Source organism: Gymnoscopelus braueri (genome assembly GCF_963280865.1).
Source record: "Gymnoscopelus braueri genome assembly, chromosome: 3".
Classification (NCBI taxonomy): Eukaryota; Metazoa; Chordata; class Actinopteri; order Myctophiformes; family Myctophidae; genus Gymnoscopelus; species Gymnoscopelus braueri.
Window position 1 is genome coordinate 28,029,940 of NC_137612.1, and position 15,892 is coordinate 28,045,831.

The 15,892-nt window shown below is 43.3% G+C and overlaps 1 protein-coding gene across 1 annotated transcript in view; it reads left to right on the forward strand.

Moving 5' to 3' along the window:
- The window catches only part of pcbp4 (poly(rC) binding protein 4), a gene marked incomplete at its 3' end in the record, with an annotated part of 68,593 nt that extends 52,776 nt beyond the window's left edge, over positions 1-15,817 (forward strand). Inside the window, exons 12-13 of the mRNA XM_080424384.1 lie at positions 8,965-9,134; positions 15,283-15,817. Coding sequence (XP_080280510.1) covers positions 8,965-9,134; positions 15,283-15,817 — 705 coding nt within the window. The remainder of the gene's footprint in view (positions 1-8,964; positions 9,135-15,282) is intronic.
- Positions 15,818-15,892: the final 75 nt, after the last annotated feature.

Consider the following 15,892-nt stretch of genomic DNA (forward strand, 5'->3'; position numbering starts at 1 on the left):
GACTCGTGCATGAACCTTACTGCAGCACATCTAACTTGACATCTTACCCTTCTCTCTCCTCCACTACACAATAAATATATATATATATATATATATATATATATATATATATATATACATATATATTTCTCTCTCTCTCTCTCTCCCTCTCTCTCTGTACACACAACCCTTTGCATTAACTTGCGGCTGAGGTCGGTACAGTTATAATACCAGGCAGTGAAGCAGCCAGTGGAATGCTCACTGTGGTACCTCTGTAGAAATCTCTTAGGACTTTGGGACCCATGCCAGCCTTCTTTGGTTTTCTGAGAAAGTAGAGGCGTTGTTGTGCCTTCTTCACTACCTGCTCTGTCTGAACATCCCAGGTGAGGTCCTCAGTGTGGCCTATCACTGTGGCGTCGTCTGCAAACTTGACCACTCGGTTGGAACTGGGCATGGCCACGTGTAGGTGTAGAGAAGGTGTCCCATCGGTACCACCTGACGTCGCTCTGGCAGGAAGTGGAGGATCCAGCTCCAAAGGCTGGGGTTGAGACCCTAGGGCCCTATCTTGTGCAATGCCTTATGCCTTGTCTTCTTAGGCATTTCTTTCTACTTTTAAATAACAGAACAAAACATTTTAAATAGTGAAAATAGCCGATCTACATCTACGTGTTGTGAGCTTGTAGATCAGCTATTTTCACAATTTTAAAATGTTTTTTCAAGTATAAAAACATTATTGGCATAAGGCATAAGATAGGACCCCTAGGCTCTTGAGCTTGGGGTCTAGTTTGAGGGGGATTATGGTGTTGAACGCTGAGCATTCTCGCATAGGACCTGTGTCTCTCTAGGTGTGAGAGAGGGTGGTGTGGACTGATGTAGCGATGGCATCGTCCGTGGATCTGTTTTGTTGGTAGGCAAATTGTAGGGGGTCTAGTGTGGGTGCGAGAGTCAGTTAGCCAGTGTGTCAGTGTGGTTGCCTACTGCTTCCCAACAGTCAAAACAGTGTAAGAAGAATACTGCAACGAACGCCAATTATTTCTCTCTCTCTCTCTCTCTCTTTCTCTCTCTCTCTCTCTCTCTCTCTCTTTCTCTCTCTCTCTCTCTCTCTCACATACAAACACAAATCATCAAACACTTGTAAGCAGTCACATAAACACACATGCACATGTGCACACACAAACACTCAGATACACAGACCCTCAGGCATGTATGTAGGCAGGCACACTCCACACACACTCCCCACACACACACACACACACACACACACACACACACACACACACACACACACACACACACACACACACACACACACACACACACACACACACACACACACACACACACACATAGAGAAAGGCATGAATTCTCAGACTGAAATGAATGTGAATGCAGACACAAAATGTTACCCTCACACACACACATACTAACACAAATACCCTTGTCTCTCTCAACCATGTATTCAAAAACACAGTGTCAAACAAACACCCCATGGGGAGCTTGTCCTTTAGCCTACTGCACTCTGCTTGTTCCTGGAGTAACCTTCTGGTCAGAATTCTCCACAAATTCATGATCAGTAATGATCAATAATGTTTGGTCCTGTGCTGTTTTCATTTATCTTTTACATAAATGTACCTCGTTCCATATCTTTTTCAAAGTTTAATATCACTATAACCTTCCAGTCCCCACACAAGTGAGCATTATCTCACACGGTTCTAAATATTGTCAATATTAATAGATATTTGGAACTTTTTTTTAAAAAGCCTACAATTAGGGAAAAAGGGCAATCACGTGAGTGAATAGAATTGTCTTTTTGAAGATTTTTTTTATCGCCATAATAACTCCAGAATTGTTATAGAAGATCGTTTTGATGATAAAACAATACTTTAATCACTTACTTTCTGGTGTTTAGTATGTGTGAGTGAAACTGCAAGGAAGTGGAATAAATACTGTATACTGTATATCGTCAGTGAGGTCACCTTCATGCAGGCCCTTGAACGGCAAAATACTTCTTATTGTTTGTGATGTTACTGTCATATTTTTAGGCAGAGATGGTAACACAAACATGGCAATTTGGGTTTTACAGTTTAAAAGGAGAAGTGGAGCTTGATATAAGTCAACTCTGTCATGGGAATGTGAAGTATTGTCTTAAAACAACCACTGTGCGAGGGTATCTGGCTCCACACAAGTTAGGCTATATTTATACTAAGTTGCTCACCGCTATCTAAAAAATAGCACATCTACAAGCTCATAATGCGGCACAGAGGAAGAAAGGAGGGAACCTGTTGCTTGAGCTGGACGCCAGTACTGTATCTTCTGATTAACCGGGACAATATAACCTAACACACTGTTAAAAACGTGACAAGACATGCTGCTTCTCTTGTGAAACATCTTACTTATGATAGAGAATATAATTGAAAGTATAAATCAGCTGTATCCCACACATTTCCCAGATTGGCTAGCTTTAGAGGACAAGAGACATAATTAATGACACACCTATCTAACTTACTTACTGACTACCTAACTTGAGTAGTAACTAAGCATACAGGCTCTTAAAGCACTCACTACAGCAAAAGTGTGCGTGCGTGCGTGCGTGCGTGCGTGCGTGCGTGCGTGCGTGCGTGCGTGCGTGCGTGTGCGTGCGTGTGCGTGCGTGCGTGCGTGCACGTGTGACAGCAGGGAGAAGCAGAGCAGCTTAATGATATCCTATAGCTCACTGTTAGAGCCTCGATGACAAGCTTTTCTCTCGCTTCTCTCTCTCTCTCTCTCACATTTTACCCTCTATTTCTCCCCTTCACTTGCAAACTCTTTCCTCTTCCAATTTCCCTCCTCATTTTCTCTCCTCTCTCACACACACACCCTCTCCCTCTCTCTCACCGCCCCCCCTCTCTCTTTCACAAACATTCCCTTTTCATCTCTCTACCTCCCCCTCTACTCTCAATAAGCCTTTTCAAATTACAAGGGCAGCAGGGAGTAACCCAAAAATAGCCCTTGCTCCATCCTCTCCTCTCCTTTATCCCCTCTCCTCACCACTCCTCTACCCCCTCTCCTCCATCCCCCTCTCCTCTCCTTTATCCTCCTCGTCTCCTCCTCTCCTCTCCTCTCCTCTCCTCTCCTCTCCTCTCCTCTCCTCTATCCTCCAATTCTTCTCCTCTATCCTCCTCCATTCTCCTCTCCTCTACCCTCCTCCATTTCCCTCTTCTCTCCTCTATTCTCCTCCATTATTCTCTGTATTATCCTCTCCTCACCCTGTCCTCTGCTCTCTATTCTAGTCTCCTCTCCGCTCCAGCTTCAAACAGATTGTACAGATTGTATACCCAGCAGTCATTACATAAAGGCTCTCACCGGGGGACAATACAGTGCATGTTTCCTGCATAATGACCTTGTATCTCAGACAACGGACAACTTTTAAGCCAAACGAGAAAAATAAACAGTGTCCTGCCCCCTCCATTGACTCTCATGCATTGATACACTCTTCAGCCATTCATTTTCAACACTCTGCTTCACACCCAGGCCACTGAACCTTTTTCCACATGAAAAGGATGCTGTCAGCCAACACACTATGACAGTTATGGGGAAAAAAACAGCTATATAAGGATTTAAAAGGACACCGGCAATAGGAGAGAATTATATTTACTGCATCTTTTGGGACATGGGACACAAGAGACCGTTTACGAGACCATAAGCGAGGTCAAACAATGGTTAAAGGTTCTTTTTCACACAAATAGCCCTGAGCTGGCTGCTGTCAGCTGGCACTTTGTCTTATGTCTCTACTGTTATATAGTTACCCATAACACACACTCGCAGTCACGCACACGCACACAGTCACACATGCACGCACAGCCGTGTGAGCATATGAGGTCATGTAGCTACACTAATCGACTCACCTCTATCCACAAACGTATGCCTAGTGGCATACACGCACGTACGTACGCACACGCGCACACACACACACACACACACACACACACACACACACACACACACACACACACACACACACACACACACACACACACACACACACACACACACACACACACAGAGAGACACAGACACACAGACACACAGACACACACACACTGCTCTTAAATTATCAGTAGTAGCTCCATGAATAGCCGTGAACAGCACTCTGTCTGCATTCACACTGTACTGGTAGATGACATGCATTGACAGGAATGTTTGTGGCACACTGTCAAATCCTCAGCATTCATTTAACTATGAGGGCCCTATTTTGGGGGTCCTATTTCCAGGTCTTAGACGGTAATTCAGTAATGATGCCACCATCTTATGCGCAATCGCTATTTTGCAACGCAAACACTTAAGACTTAACACATTGGGTGCCAAAACCGTGAGTAGTGCTTAGGTGCCGAACACGGTAAAAAACGTGTTTTCAATGTTTGTTTGTTTGTTTTTTCCACAAGGGGGGGGGGGGGGCTAGCGCAACTTTGGAACCACCCACGGTGCCTCTTAAATGGAAGGGACAGATGGATCACCGTGCCAAAAAACCTGGCCTCCGTCCGCTCCCATTCAATCTCCTTGATAAAAACCTCCGGATCTCTGTAACTTTTTACAGTGGTGAAAACGAGTCATTTTCGATGCGCGATGAGATCACTCCGCAACGGCGACTCGCGTGAGAGATGTTATTGTTCCAGGCGTTAGCCTGGACCATCCACCATCGTACACGCATCCATTGTTTACATCCGGGTGCTCGTCGTGGAGTCTACAGCTCTAAACAGCGCAGCGTTACAAACGGTGAGATCTCTGGCACTAAACGTACACTGTTTTAATAAAACTCTGGCACGTGTTAAGACCAGCATATTTAGCGCCTGCAGTGTTTATATTTTAATTAACTCATTCAGTGCCAAAAATATTTCTGGCTATATCACCCCTGTGCCAAGGCCAAAAATACATTGTAAAAAAAAAGTGCTTTGGAGCGGAGATACAGCCTTTTCAGTAAGAAGTTAAACAAGAAGTGAATGGAGCTGCAAATCTTCAAATCATCATATCTTGGGTTCTGAACCTTTAAAAAAAAAAAAAAAAAAAAAAAAAAAAGAGTTTTTTTTATTTTTATTCATGACGTCTCAGACGTCATTGGCACTCTGGGCTTATGAAAAACGTGACGTCTGCGACGTCATTGGCACTGAATGAGTTAAGGGCACAATGCTGTATCTGCTATTTTACACCTTGACTTACCAAGACTCACCGCATAGCGCATCCTCATCCTAGACATCCTCAGGACCACGTCTTAAGTGCAAAATCGTTTTTGGGGGATTGTAGGACACTGAAAGTTTAACTAAGGGAAAAATATCTGATCTACAATTTCACAACGTGTCTCGGCTTGACCAGAGATCAGATGTTTTCGGAGAAGCTCTTGCAGATATGAAATAGGAACAAGTAGGACATGAAGAACCTGTGTGCATTTTAGAACTTTTGATCTTAAAGGGAATGGCAGCCGATACTCTGATTGGTTTAAAATAATGTAAACGCCCAAACCACACCCGTGACTATTATTCAGGGCTGTTTAGCTTGTACCGCCTCGCCTCTACCGCAGTGTGTGTGTGTGTGTGTTTTACCGTCCTCAAAATAGCAAACCAGCGTTGATCACGCCTCCAGTTCTTAAGTTAAGACATAAGACCTGACGGTAATTAAGACACGCAAAATAGGGCCACGAGAGTGTAAGCATTGGGCCAAATGGACCCTTAAGGGTTTCATATGTGCACTACTGTATACATATGAGACAGACAGACAGAGAGAGAGTGAGAGAGAGAGACTCTTGCCCCTCATTATTTCTATGCCCCTCTAATGTCATTCTCTCTCTCTCTCTCTCTCTCTCTCTCTCTCTCTCTCTCTCTCTCTCTCTCTCTCTCTCTCTCTCTCTCTCTCTCTCTCTCTCAGTGCCACTGTTTTAAATAGTGATAAATAATGCACGATGAGGTATCCTGATGTTGGAAAATATGGACAGAGTGGAGATGAAAGACTCAATTACTTACCATTGCCACTTAGGAAAAAGAGAGACATTGTTTATTTTTACTTTCATATTTGAGGAAAACAGCGACACAAAAAAAAACGATCTGTTGCTTTGCCAACCATTTTCTAATCCAACAACAAACAGCATTCACTCAGATCTTCTGTGAGAGATGATGGAAGGCTGCTGGGACCAGATCTGAAATACAAAGACAGAGCTTCCAGTGATCTCTTATGTTACATATTTGGAATATATATCGTTTGTTCGTTTCAAAAAGGAACATGTTATTCAGTTCATTTCACTATGGACATTGCGACTGAGAGCAAAGAAAAGTCAGGACCAGCATTCCCCTGCACTCCTCTGACCCCTGTCTCCAGACCAGCACAGCTGTCCCGTTCCATCCGATACATCCAAGGCCCCATCTGTCAGCCGTTTCCTGGCATGGACACCATCATCCCCAGCTGAATCTTTGATAGAGGAATTGACTCCAATATTGATGAGAATTGCCTGAGGCAGTGTTTTCTCAGAGTACGGTGCAGTTAGACATGTGAAGATTTTGATAGATCATTTAGGATTGTCTAAGCCGAAGGGATATGAGCTTGTCATCTTTTAGACAAGAGGACGTACAGAAAATCCTTCATGATGCTGACGGGATCAGCTTCAGAGAAAAGTTATTCTACATGGGGCCCGGCGGTTCACAAGCAACAATCAGTCGCCCACGCAAAGAGTTTACCGTAGAGGGATGCAGCCTCAAGCTCCAACTCTACCAGCCACATCAGAGAAGCACACTTTCCACTTCCAAGCCCTTCCCTCGTCTAAAGCCCAGATGTCTCATCCACTACGATAAACGTCCACTCGGAATGCATACCATAAGTGTCCAAGTCGGAAGAACCCTCTGAGTCACGTTAACACTCAAATAGACCTGGCCACTGTTCCGCCCATGGGAGCTATACCAGGCCCCCTCCTGTTTTCACTCTTCACTAAATATCTTCGCCAAAAATAGCTTATCTAAGAGCTAACAATGCGTAGCAATGCGACCCGTTGTGAGCTTGTAGACCTGCTATTTTCAGCGAATGTTTGCCACGGAATAGAGACGCTAAGGTTCATGTGGATAATGGGCAGGTAGTTGACCAAACGCATGGTTATACCAAAGTTTAATATCATTTTAAAATAGGAAAGTACTGAGTAACAACCAGGCTGCCAGCACGTGGTTTACTTTTGGAGATATTCCTGTTTGGTGCTGAGTGTTTTCTGTCTATTGTTACTCTGACATATTTACTCCATTACAGAACCACTCACTACCATCACACACACACACACACACACACACACACACACACACACACACACACACACACACACACACACACACACACACACGGTGGTGACGCAAATCCACACATACTGTACAAATCCTGAGTCATGTGCACGAATACACTTAGAAGAAGGACACAGACTCACACACAGGTGTTGATACACATCCATCCACATACGCACACGCGTGCATAATGCATGTAAGCACACATACACAAACACACACACCCAGTCAGTGGAAGGCAGATGAGTTGATAGCTCAGCACCTGTTGCCATTCCACACAGACACACATGCTGACAATCACAGTGATTGATGGGCAGATAGGCTTAGCTTGCATGTCTAAAACGTTTGATTGAAGTTCAATTTATTCAGAAAACCAACAGTATTAATATGATAATATACATCTGACCATATTTAATGTGATTTTATGATTCAATTTGAACCATTAACCAGTTAAACCCTATATACTTAGTTGACAGGGGTCAAATACAGCAGTGGTTTTCAACCTTTTTTGAGCTCTGGAGTCTGGACCACTAGCATATAACAATCCTCAAGAGCCAGCCCACCCCACCTCCCCACAACAATACATTTAGTATATTGTATAAGAATGCATAACACAGTAAACAGTAACATTAGTGATGTTAAAGCCAGATTTATACTTAGTTGTGCACCGGTATCACACACCAAAAATAACAGAAACAACACAACAAGATATTGAATTTCAAGCTTTATGCCTGCTGGTTCAAATATGTTCATTGCATTTGAATTATTATTGAAACATATGTTTCAATTCAATTCAATTCAATTTTATTAAAGTGTCAAATCACAACAAGTTGTCTCAAGACACTTTACATGTAGAGAAGAGACCCGACATGTTTGATGCATTTAACAAAGTTACAATATACTGTATCTATACTTTAGTTTTTTTTTTACATTTTCCCATGGAATAACCTGTAATTATGCCATGGACCACTGTGGTCTGCGGTCCACTGGTTGAGAAACAGTGAATTACAGCATGAGGGGGAAATGGCTTTGGCATATGGTGCTGCGACAACCCAACATTAAACAGTCGACAGCCGATGCGAGACTCCCAACAAAGAGTGGAACGCGCAGCGCTCCCTCATTATCACAACAAGTGGTTGCAGATCATCCATTAAAACAGCAGGCTTAGTAGCGCACGAGTCAGATCCCTAAAGCAAGAGAGAGAAAGGAAGAGGCGGGTTGGAGATGGACAGATGGAGCGGAGTGGTAGATAAGCAGACAAAGAAACAAACAAGGTTTGACAGAGAGATAGATGGAGAGGCGGGTGTGATCCCCAACCAAGCAGCCAATTTTGGCTCATTCTGTAGGTTTATGATCCGTCTGCTTTGAGGCATTTTACGCAACGCAAATTGCGTTCTTTATACTTGACTTTTTTTGTACTCTTTAAAAGTGCTTGGAAGTGCTTATTATTGTCAATTTTTCTCTTTTGTTCACTGTCGCTGTTGACCTCTCTTCTACTCTCTCTCTTTCTCTCCCTCTCGCCCGTCTCTGTGTTTCTATTTCTGTCTTTCTCTATTGCGCCTTGTCTCTATATATATCTCTCTCTATACGTAGTATATACCGTAGCCTATCTCTGTACGTGCCCATATATACCTGTATAGTTTATCACTTTCTTTTCTCTCTCTCTCTCTCTCTCCTCCTGCTTGTTTGTCTCTCCTCATAGCTGATTGGATCCATCATCGGGCGCCAGGGCACCAAGATAAATGAGATCCGGCAGGTGTCAGGTGCCCAGATAAAGATTGGCAGCCAGATAGACAGCACCAGTGACCGCCATGTTACCATCACTGGCACGCCCATTGCCATCAACCTGGCTCAGTACCTTATGACTTCATGGTAAGTATCTAAATATATTAGAAGTGCTGTCAATTCCCTTTGGTTACATGATAAATATCGTAACTATGGACTAACACGGTACAAGTTTTCTAAATTACCCATATTTCAACGTCATTGACATACAATAAGTTACCTACGATAATATAGCCTTAAAACTGATGTCATGTAACTTATCAAAGCTTAATACAAATGTGCACACATATGCACAATAGTATACAGTAATAATTGTGACCATTCTTTTACCATGACAAGAACACCATTAAGTACCTAGTTGGCTCAGTAACTTCAAATGTTATGATCAGTATCCAAAATGTTTGATATACTCTAAACTACCCAGTTACACAGCTATAGCAATAAACTAGTAGTAACAAAACCAGCCAGAAGTATTTACATGTGTAAGTGTATTATATATATGGCATATTACAGGTCCATTTATTAGAATCTCAGAATTAAATTGACACTCTGGATTTTGCTATGTAAGTGGAGAGAGCCTTATTTCACCACCACTCAAGCAGAATTGAGCGTCCAATTCCAGGGTTCAAAAGTCCCCTTCGAGCACATTACTGACATTCACCTGTACAATGTTGGCATATTGTAATACAAATGCAACCACTTTCCAGATGGCCACTTGTGCCTTCTGCCAGCTGGAACGAGTAAATTCTGATTTATACTCAACTGCACGACAGTGCTCCGCAACGAAAGTAGCCGCATAGTACAAGCTCACAATGCATTGCATATAAATTAGGTTGGGTATTGCGCATCAAAGAATAAAGCTCCAAGCACATGACATAACAAATTTGATAGTCCCCTAGAGTAGGCAATGTACCTGGGCTGCACACTGCGTTATGTCTGCCTGAAAGACGTCACTCTGGGATATAAAGAACCTTGTGCGCTGAAGGAAGTTGAAGCCAGGAAGTTCAGTAGTAAGAAGCTACTTGCACCAATTAGATTGGATCATTGCCCTTTAAATCAATAGATGGATCCAGATCAATGAATCGTTACATGCCTACTACTCATTAAACCTGGTAGCCCCATCTGAATCCTGAACTTTGCTCCATGGCATGCATAACTTTATTGGTGATGTCGTGGTAATGATGTTAAGTAGTGAGTTAGAGTTGTGGGAACTCGGGATGCATAAATAAGTTACTCTGCCATTTGAATCAGATTTCTATCTCTCACTGCCCGTCTCTCATTACCACGTGCTGCAAAACCATGGGTCGCACTTTGAAAGGTCAGAGCAAAAGCGAGGTCGAAGTTCAAATGTGTTGACCTGTTGGCTAAGTGCTCAGATGCCTGCTCTGAGTGCTCTGCATCTGTGGTTCTCAAAGCTATTTGATGATCTCCAATCTACAAGCTCACAACGCGATGCGATGCGTTGTTAGCTTGTAGATCTGCGAGTTTTATGTGGAAATGTGGAATGTTTTCGAAACTTTTTAACAAGACAAATCTTGTAGGGAGTCCCTGGCACACAATATTTTCAAATGGGGGTCCGTGGCTAAATACATATTCATTTGGGGGTCCTTGAGAACCACTGCTGTATATCACTGAGGGATAGAGATACAGTGAGACAGACATACTGTAGGATAGTGCTGCTGATATGAGGGAAGCTTGTCAAGGGGACTTTGAACTTTTTTTTTGCTTCACTAAGTACTGAAGCAAGAGAGCAGCAGTTAGTACTCCAATGCGTAAAAAAAAGCTCCTTCTACAAAGGCTGAAATACAATTACAATTATTAAAGGATCAAATATTAAGCTTTTCATTTTAGGTTGATACTCAAGAGTGCAAGTTTATCTCCTCACCGCACCTTTAATCATCTTCTTTATGTGAGTAATATGAGAGGTATGGAAGCCTGCCACAGAACAAAACGTCATGAACCATGAATATGCAAAGTCACGATTGGATTGGATTGGAGTTGGGATAAAATTGATATTTTACACCCAATAACAGGCATAGAATAAGTTGGGTAAATCTCTCCTACACACACACACACACACACACACACACACACACACACACACACACACGTGTAAATTACAGTATACAGCGAGGCTTGCTCACATACAGTATACTACATACTCACAGGGTTAAACATCAAAACATATGCATATATATATACAAACAACTACATACACAGGTAGTCATACACATTAACATACATGGACAGTCAGCTCTTACACACATGCATGTACGTGTACGTGCACACACAATACACATTTTGTTCGTTTTTTTCTGTTATTTTAGATCATATAAACACATATGCATATGCACACATGTCCCTATACAGTGTGTGTGTGTACACACACACACACACACACACACACACACACACACACACACACACACACACACACACACAGCATCTGAAAGGAAATGAATGATCCAGTAGGTCAACTTTATTCATCCTGAAATGTCAGAGCAGAGAAGGTGAGACAGTGTCGCTGACTAATACCTCTCCCTCCATTACTGTTTTAATCAGCTGACAGACAGAGCAGACAGCACTACAAAACCTATTCCATTTCTGTCCCAACCTGGCTGACTTTCTTCTTAAGTTGTCTCCAACAGCCAAATGTGGCTGAATTCATATTAGAAAAGGTGTCAGTAACTTCAATACAAAAAGAAGGGCTCAAAGCAGTGCTGGGTATTGGATTAAATAAAGCATCCAATACAACACTTGAGAATTCTTTACTAATCAAAGGAAACCTTTGCTTATTAAATATATGTTATGTAAAGTGTACAATGTCATTGCTTGCATTGGCATTGTGTCACAAGACCTATGTAAGTACCTTGAGCTATATACAACATGAAGTACATTATGTATCATAACACATTTAAGGGCATTTAACCACATGAACCCTAGAATCCCTATTCTGGGCCAACATTCAGGAAAATAGCCGATCTACAAGCTCACAATGTGAGGCAAGTCAGGCAACGCTGTAAATTGGCTATGTTTGGTGAAGAGATTTGGTGTAGAGGGGAAAAAGGAAGGGGCCTTGTATAGACCCCTGCAGAGACTCCGGTTAACAAAGTATATATTGTAGGGTTTAAGTGGTTAAGTGATGCCGTGTTACAATGAACTACAGCTGCAGAACGAGTTTCAATTTCTTGAAAGGCCCAAATAACAAAGCGATACATTTTAAGAAATATACATCAAAATTGATGGTCTTTATAAAACTTACCAGGGGAGCAGATAATGGGGAATTACATACAATACTGTATGTACTGTATACAAGTATTGAAAAACTCCCCAAAATGTAGCACATCCAAAATTTCAAATCACAGTACTCACATTTCCCATTTTTTATTGGCGCACACAATAAACGAACGCTATGTACTGTATATTATGAACTTCTATATATATCTGCATTATATTCTAAGTCCTTTCAAAGTATTGTTCTAGTATTTCAGTCATAGATATTAAAGTATTGATACAGTAGGTAATAAGCTCCTCAGTTCCGTGTTCACAGGCACCTACTGTACTTTCCTCTGAGACCCAATGACATTTAATGCTACAATGTGTCAAGGAGGCCCCCATGGGTCGATTACATCCTCCTCCATGTTTCACCTGGAAGCACAGCGTTGATATGAGTGCAAATCTCTCTTTCAACATGTATTCAAACTTATACATTTTAATACTTGAAGCCATAATGTATAGCAGTAGGTCCCCGGGGGGTTATTCGGGTGGGGGGGGGGGGGGGTCGCCATGGGGTCGCCAACAAAATAGTTGATAGTTAGGAACCAAGTTGACAATTACAGGATTGTAACTCAGAGTAAAGCACGATACATGCTCCTTCCAATGTCCAAACATATTTTCGGAAAGGGAGGTGAGCTACATTTTGACGTAATTCAGAACTTCTGATACCATTTTCCCCGATGCTCCTGCACCTCCAGATATCTTGACTGTCTGAAGTAGTTTGGAAAGCCCGGTCCGTGGCCTTATGCATACCAAACCAGGGTCCATGCAATTAAAACGTTTGTGAACCACTGATGTGCAGAGTTATGGCAATACGTCACGTTCAGTTTGAGTATACAGTATAACTTTGGTACTGTAGATAGTTGCCTGTGTCAAGTATTTATGGTTATACATGAACTTGTGGGGCACGTGTTAAAAAAAATGTTGTATAAATGGAAATATCACTTCAGCTTGTCTTTGAAGCTGTGTTGCAAGTGAGTCTGTGTAAGTTGAGTGCATAAAAAAACGCTTTAGTGAAGTAATGAAATTAAAGCACTTCAAAGTGGAAGGCCCTCTCTCTTATTAAGGACGGGAAAGTTGAACTAATTAGCAGCATAAGCTACAGTACCACTGTCAACCAGATACTGCTCAACTGAAACAGCATGAACCAAAAAGCTTAGACTTCATTGAAACATACACGCACGCACAGTGTCGCACACACATGTGTGTTTGTGTGGATGCGTGTGTGTGCATGTGGCTGTGCCCATGTACAAGTGTGTTTCTGTGAATGCATTCCTCTGTATGTGCATATGTCTATGTACTTGTACTCCTCTGTGTGTGTGTGTGTGTGTGTGTGCGTGTGCGTGTGCGTGTGCGTGCGACGTGTGTGTGTGTGTGTGTGTGTGTGTGTGTGTGTGTGTGTGTGTGTGTGTGTGTGTGTGTGTGTGTGTGTGTGTGTGTGTGTGTGTGTGTGTGTGTGTGTGTGTGTGTGTGTGTGTGTGTGTGTGTGTGTGCGTGCGTGCGTGCGTGCGTGCGACGTGTGTGTGTGTGTGTGTGTGTGTGTGTATGTGTTAATGCATGTCTATGACACTGACACCTGTGTGTGTGTTACAAACACAGCTGTGCTGTTAGTCATTACCCACAATGCAAGTCTTGACAAAACCATCACTGTCAAATGAGGGTTTAGCTTGGCTTCATCTTATATATTCAAATTGACATGTGGCTAGACGGTGGCACAAACGTGACATTCGGGTGACGTAATGCCAGTAGATTTTCAGACCCTGAAGCCTACTTCTAATTCCGAGGAACAAAATGGTGGGTTAGAATAGCTATCATAGTGGTTTAATGGGTCGAATTTGACCCCGCTAAAACATTTAATAATAATGTTCATTGTTGATCGTATTGTATGTAAGTTCTGTGAATCATGCTCTCTAATTTCTTAGGAATTCACTAGTGACTTCCTACAGAATGATTTGTTGTTGTTGTTGTTGTTGTTGTTCTTATATGTGGGTTCCACAAATACACAGATATTGCTATGATTGATAGAGTTATTCATTTCTAAATAACAACCATGACCTTAGACCTAGTAAAAAAAAAAAAAAAGAATGACAGCAGAGCTGGATTGATAAAATGGATAGGGTTTCAAGTTTCAACATTATTCAATGGATTGACAGGGTCTCTCACACTCCAGCCACTCCCCAAACAGAGGTCGGAGCAATCAGCAACCACACATAACCACATGAACCCTCGCGTCCCAATTCTGGGCATGTCATCATAATAGGCAAACATTCAGTGGAAATAGGCAAACACTTGGATTTTTTTTTCTAAAATGTTATTTATTTTACTTTATATACAGAGTAAAGAGTATACTCTGTATATTAAGTCGGATCCATGAAATCCCATCTTATTTCTACAGTATACTTCTATCCTGCTTATGTTCAACAACTAGATTTTGGTGCCATGACCTAGAAATGTATTTTCTCCTGGAAGTTCTGTGTTTGATTTGAACTATTAAGTCTCATCTCAAAACGGAGCTTCATCTCCTAACGTCTTTTGTCACGGTTTTTGTTCCTTCCTCCCCGAAGCCCCCTCCCGAGCCATCATCCCAACTTATACAGCACACCCCCCATCTGTACAGCAGACTCCCCAACAATAATCTGTTGCAACCTCCAGCAAAACACACCTCTCTTATGATTTTGTTTGATTTTGTTCTCAAACTCCCCTCTATAATTTATGTTTCTATTATTATTATTATTATCATTTTCTTACACTCCAAATATCCTCCTTTTGATCTGGTTACTTTGGATTTTGCCGTTTTAGTTCACGTCTTGATTTCTTTCTTTAACATGTCTTTTATTTAACCTTCTAACCCTTCTCCATCCGAACCTCCCCCTTACCCGTCTCCCTCCACCTCCCCCCCTTCCCTGTCCACCTCCCTCCTCCCTCCCTCCCTCCCTCCCTCCTCCCCTTAATCCTCCAGTCTAGAGACAGCCAAATCCACCGCCCAGTCCACCTCCATGCTGTCTCCCGTTGACCTGACCATGAGCTTCTCCCAGCCCGTCCCTGCTGTCTCCTCCTCCTCCTCCTCCTCTTCCTCCTCCTCCTGCTGCTCCTCCTCCACCTCCTCCTCTGTCTCCTCCGCGGCCCTGGCAGCGATGGGTGCGGCCGCGGGGCTGCCCCACTCCCATCATGCCGCCGCCCAGCCCATGCTGGGTGCCCCCTCCTATGCCGCCCTGCCCCTGTCCAGCCTGCTGGGGATGAAGTCCTTCCCGTACCTGGCGCTCTCCGCTGCCCCGCCCCAAGGCCAGGGGTCCGCGGCGGCCATGGCCGCGGCCGTGGCGGGCATGGGGGGTCCCATGGTGCAGGGAGCCGTTGCGCAGCCGACCATGGTTCCTGTGACGTCCCACGCCCACGCGGCGGCAGCCGCCGCCGCCGCCCTGGCGTCCTACACGGCCAAGATCTCCTCGGCCAACGGCATGAAGAAGCCCGAGAGGCAGAAGTTTGCGCCGTACTGAGGAGGAGAAAGAGGGAGAGACAGGAGGAGGAATGATGTGCGGAGTGGAATGGGTGTCGGCGTGCGTGCGTGTGCG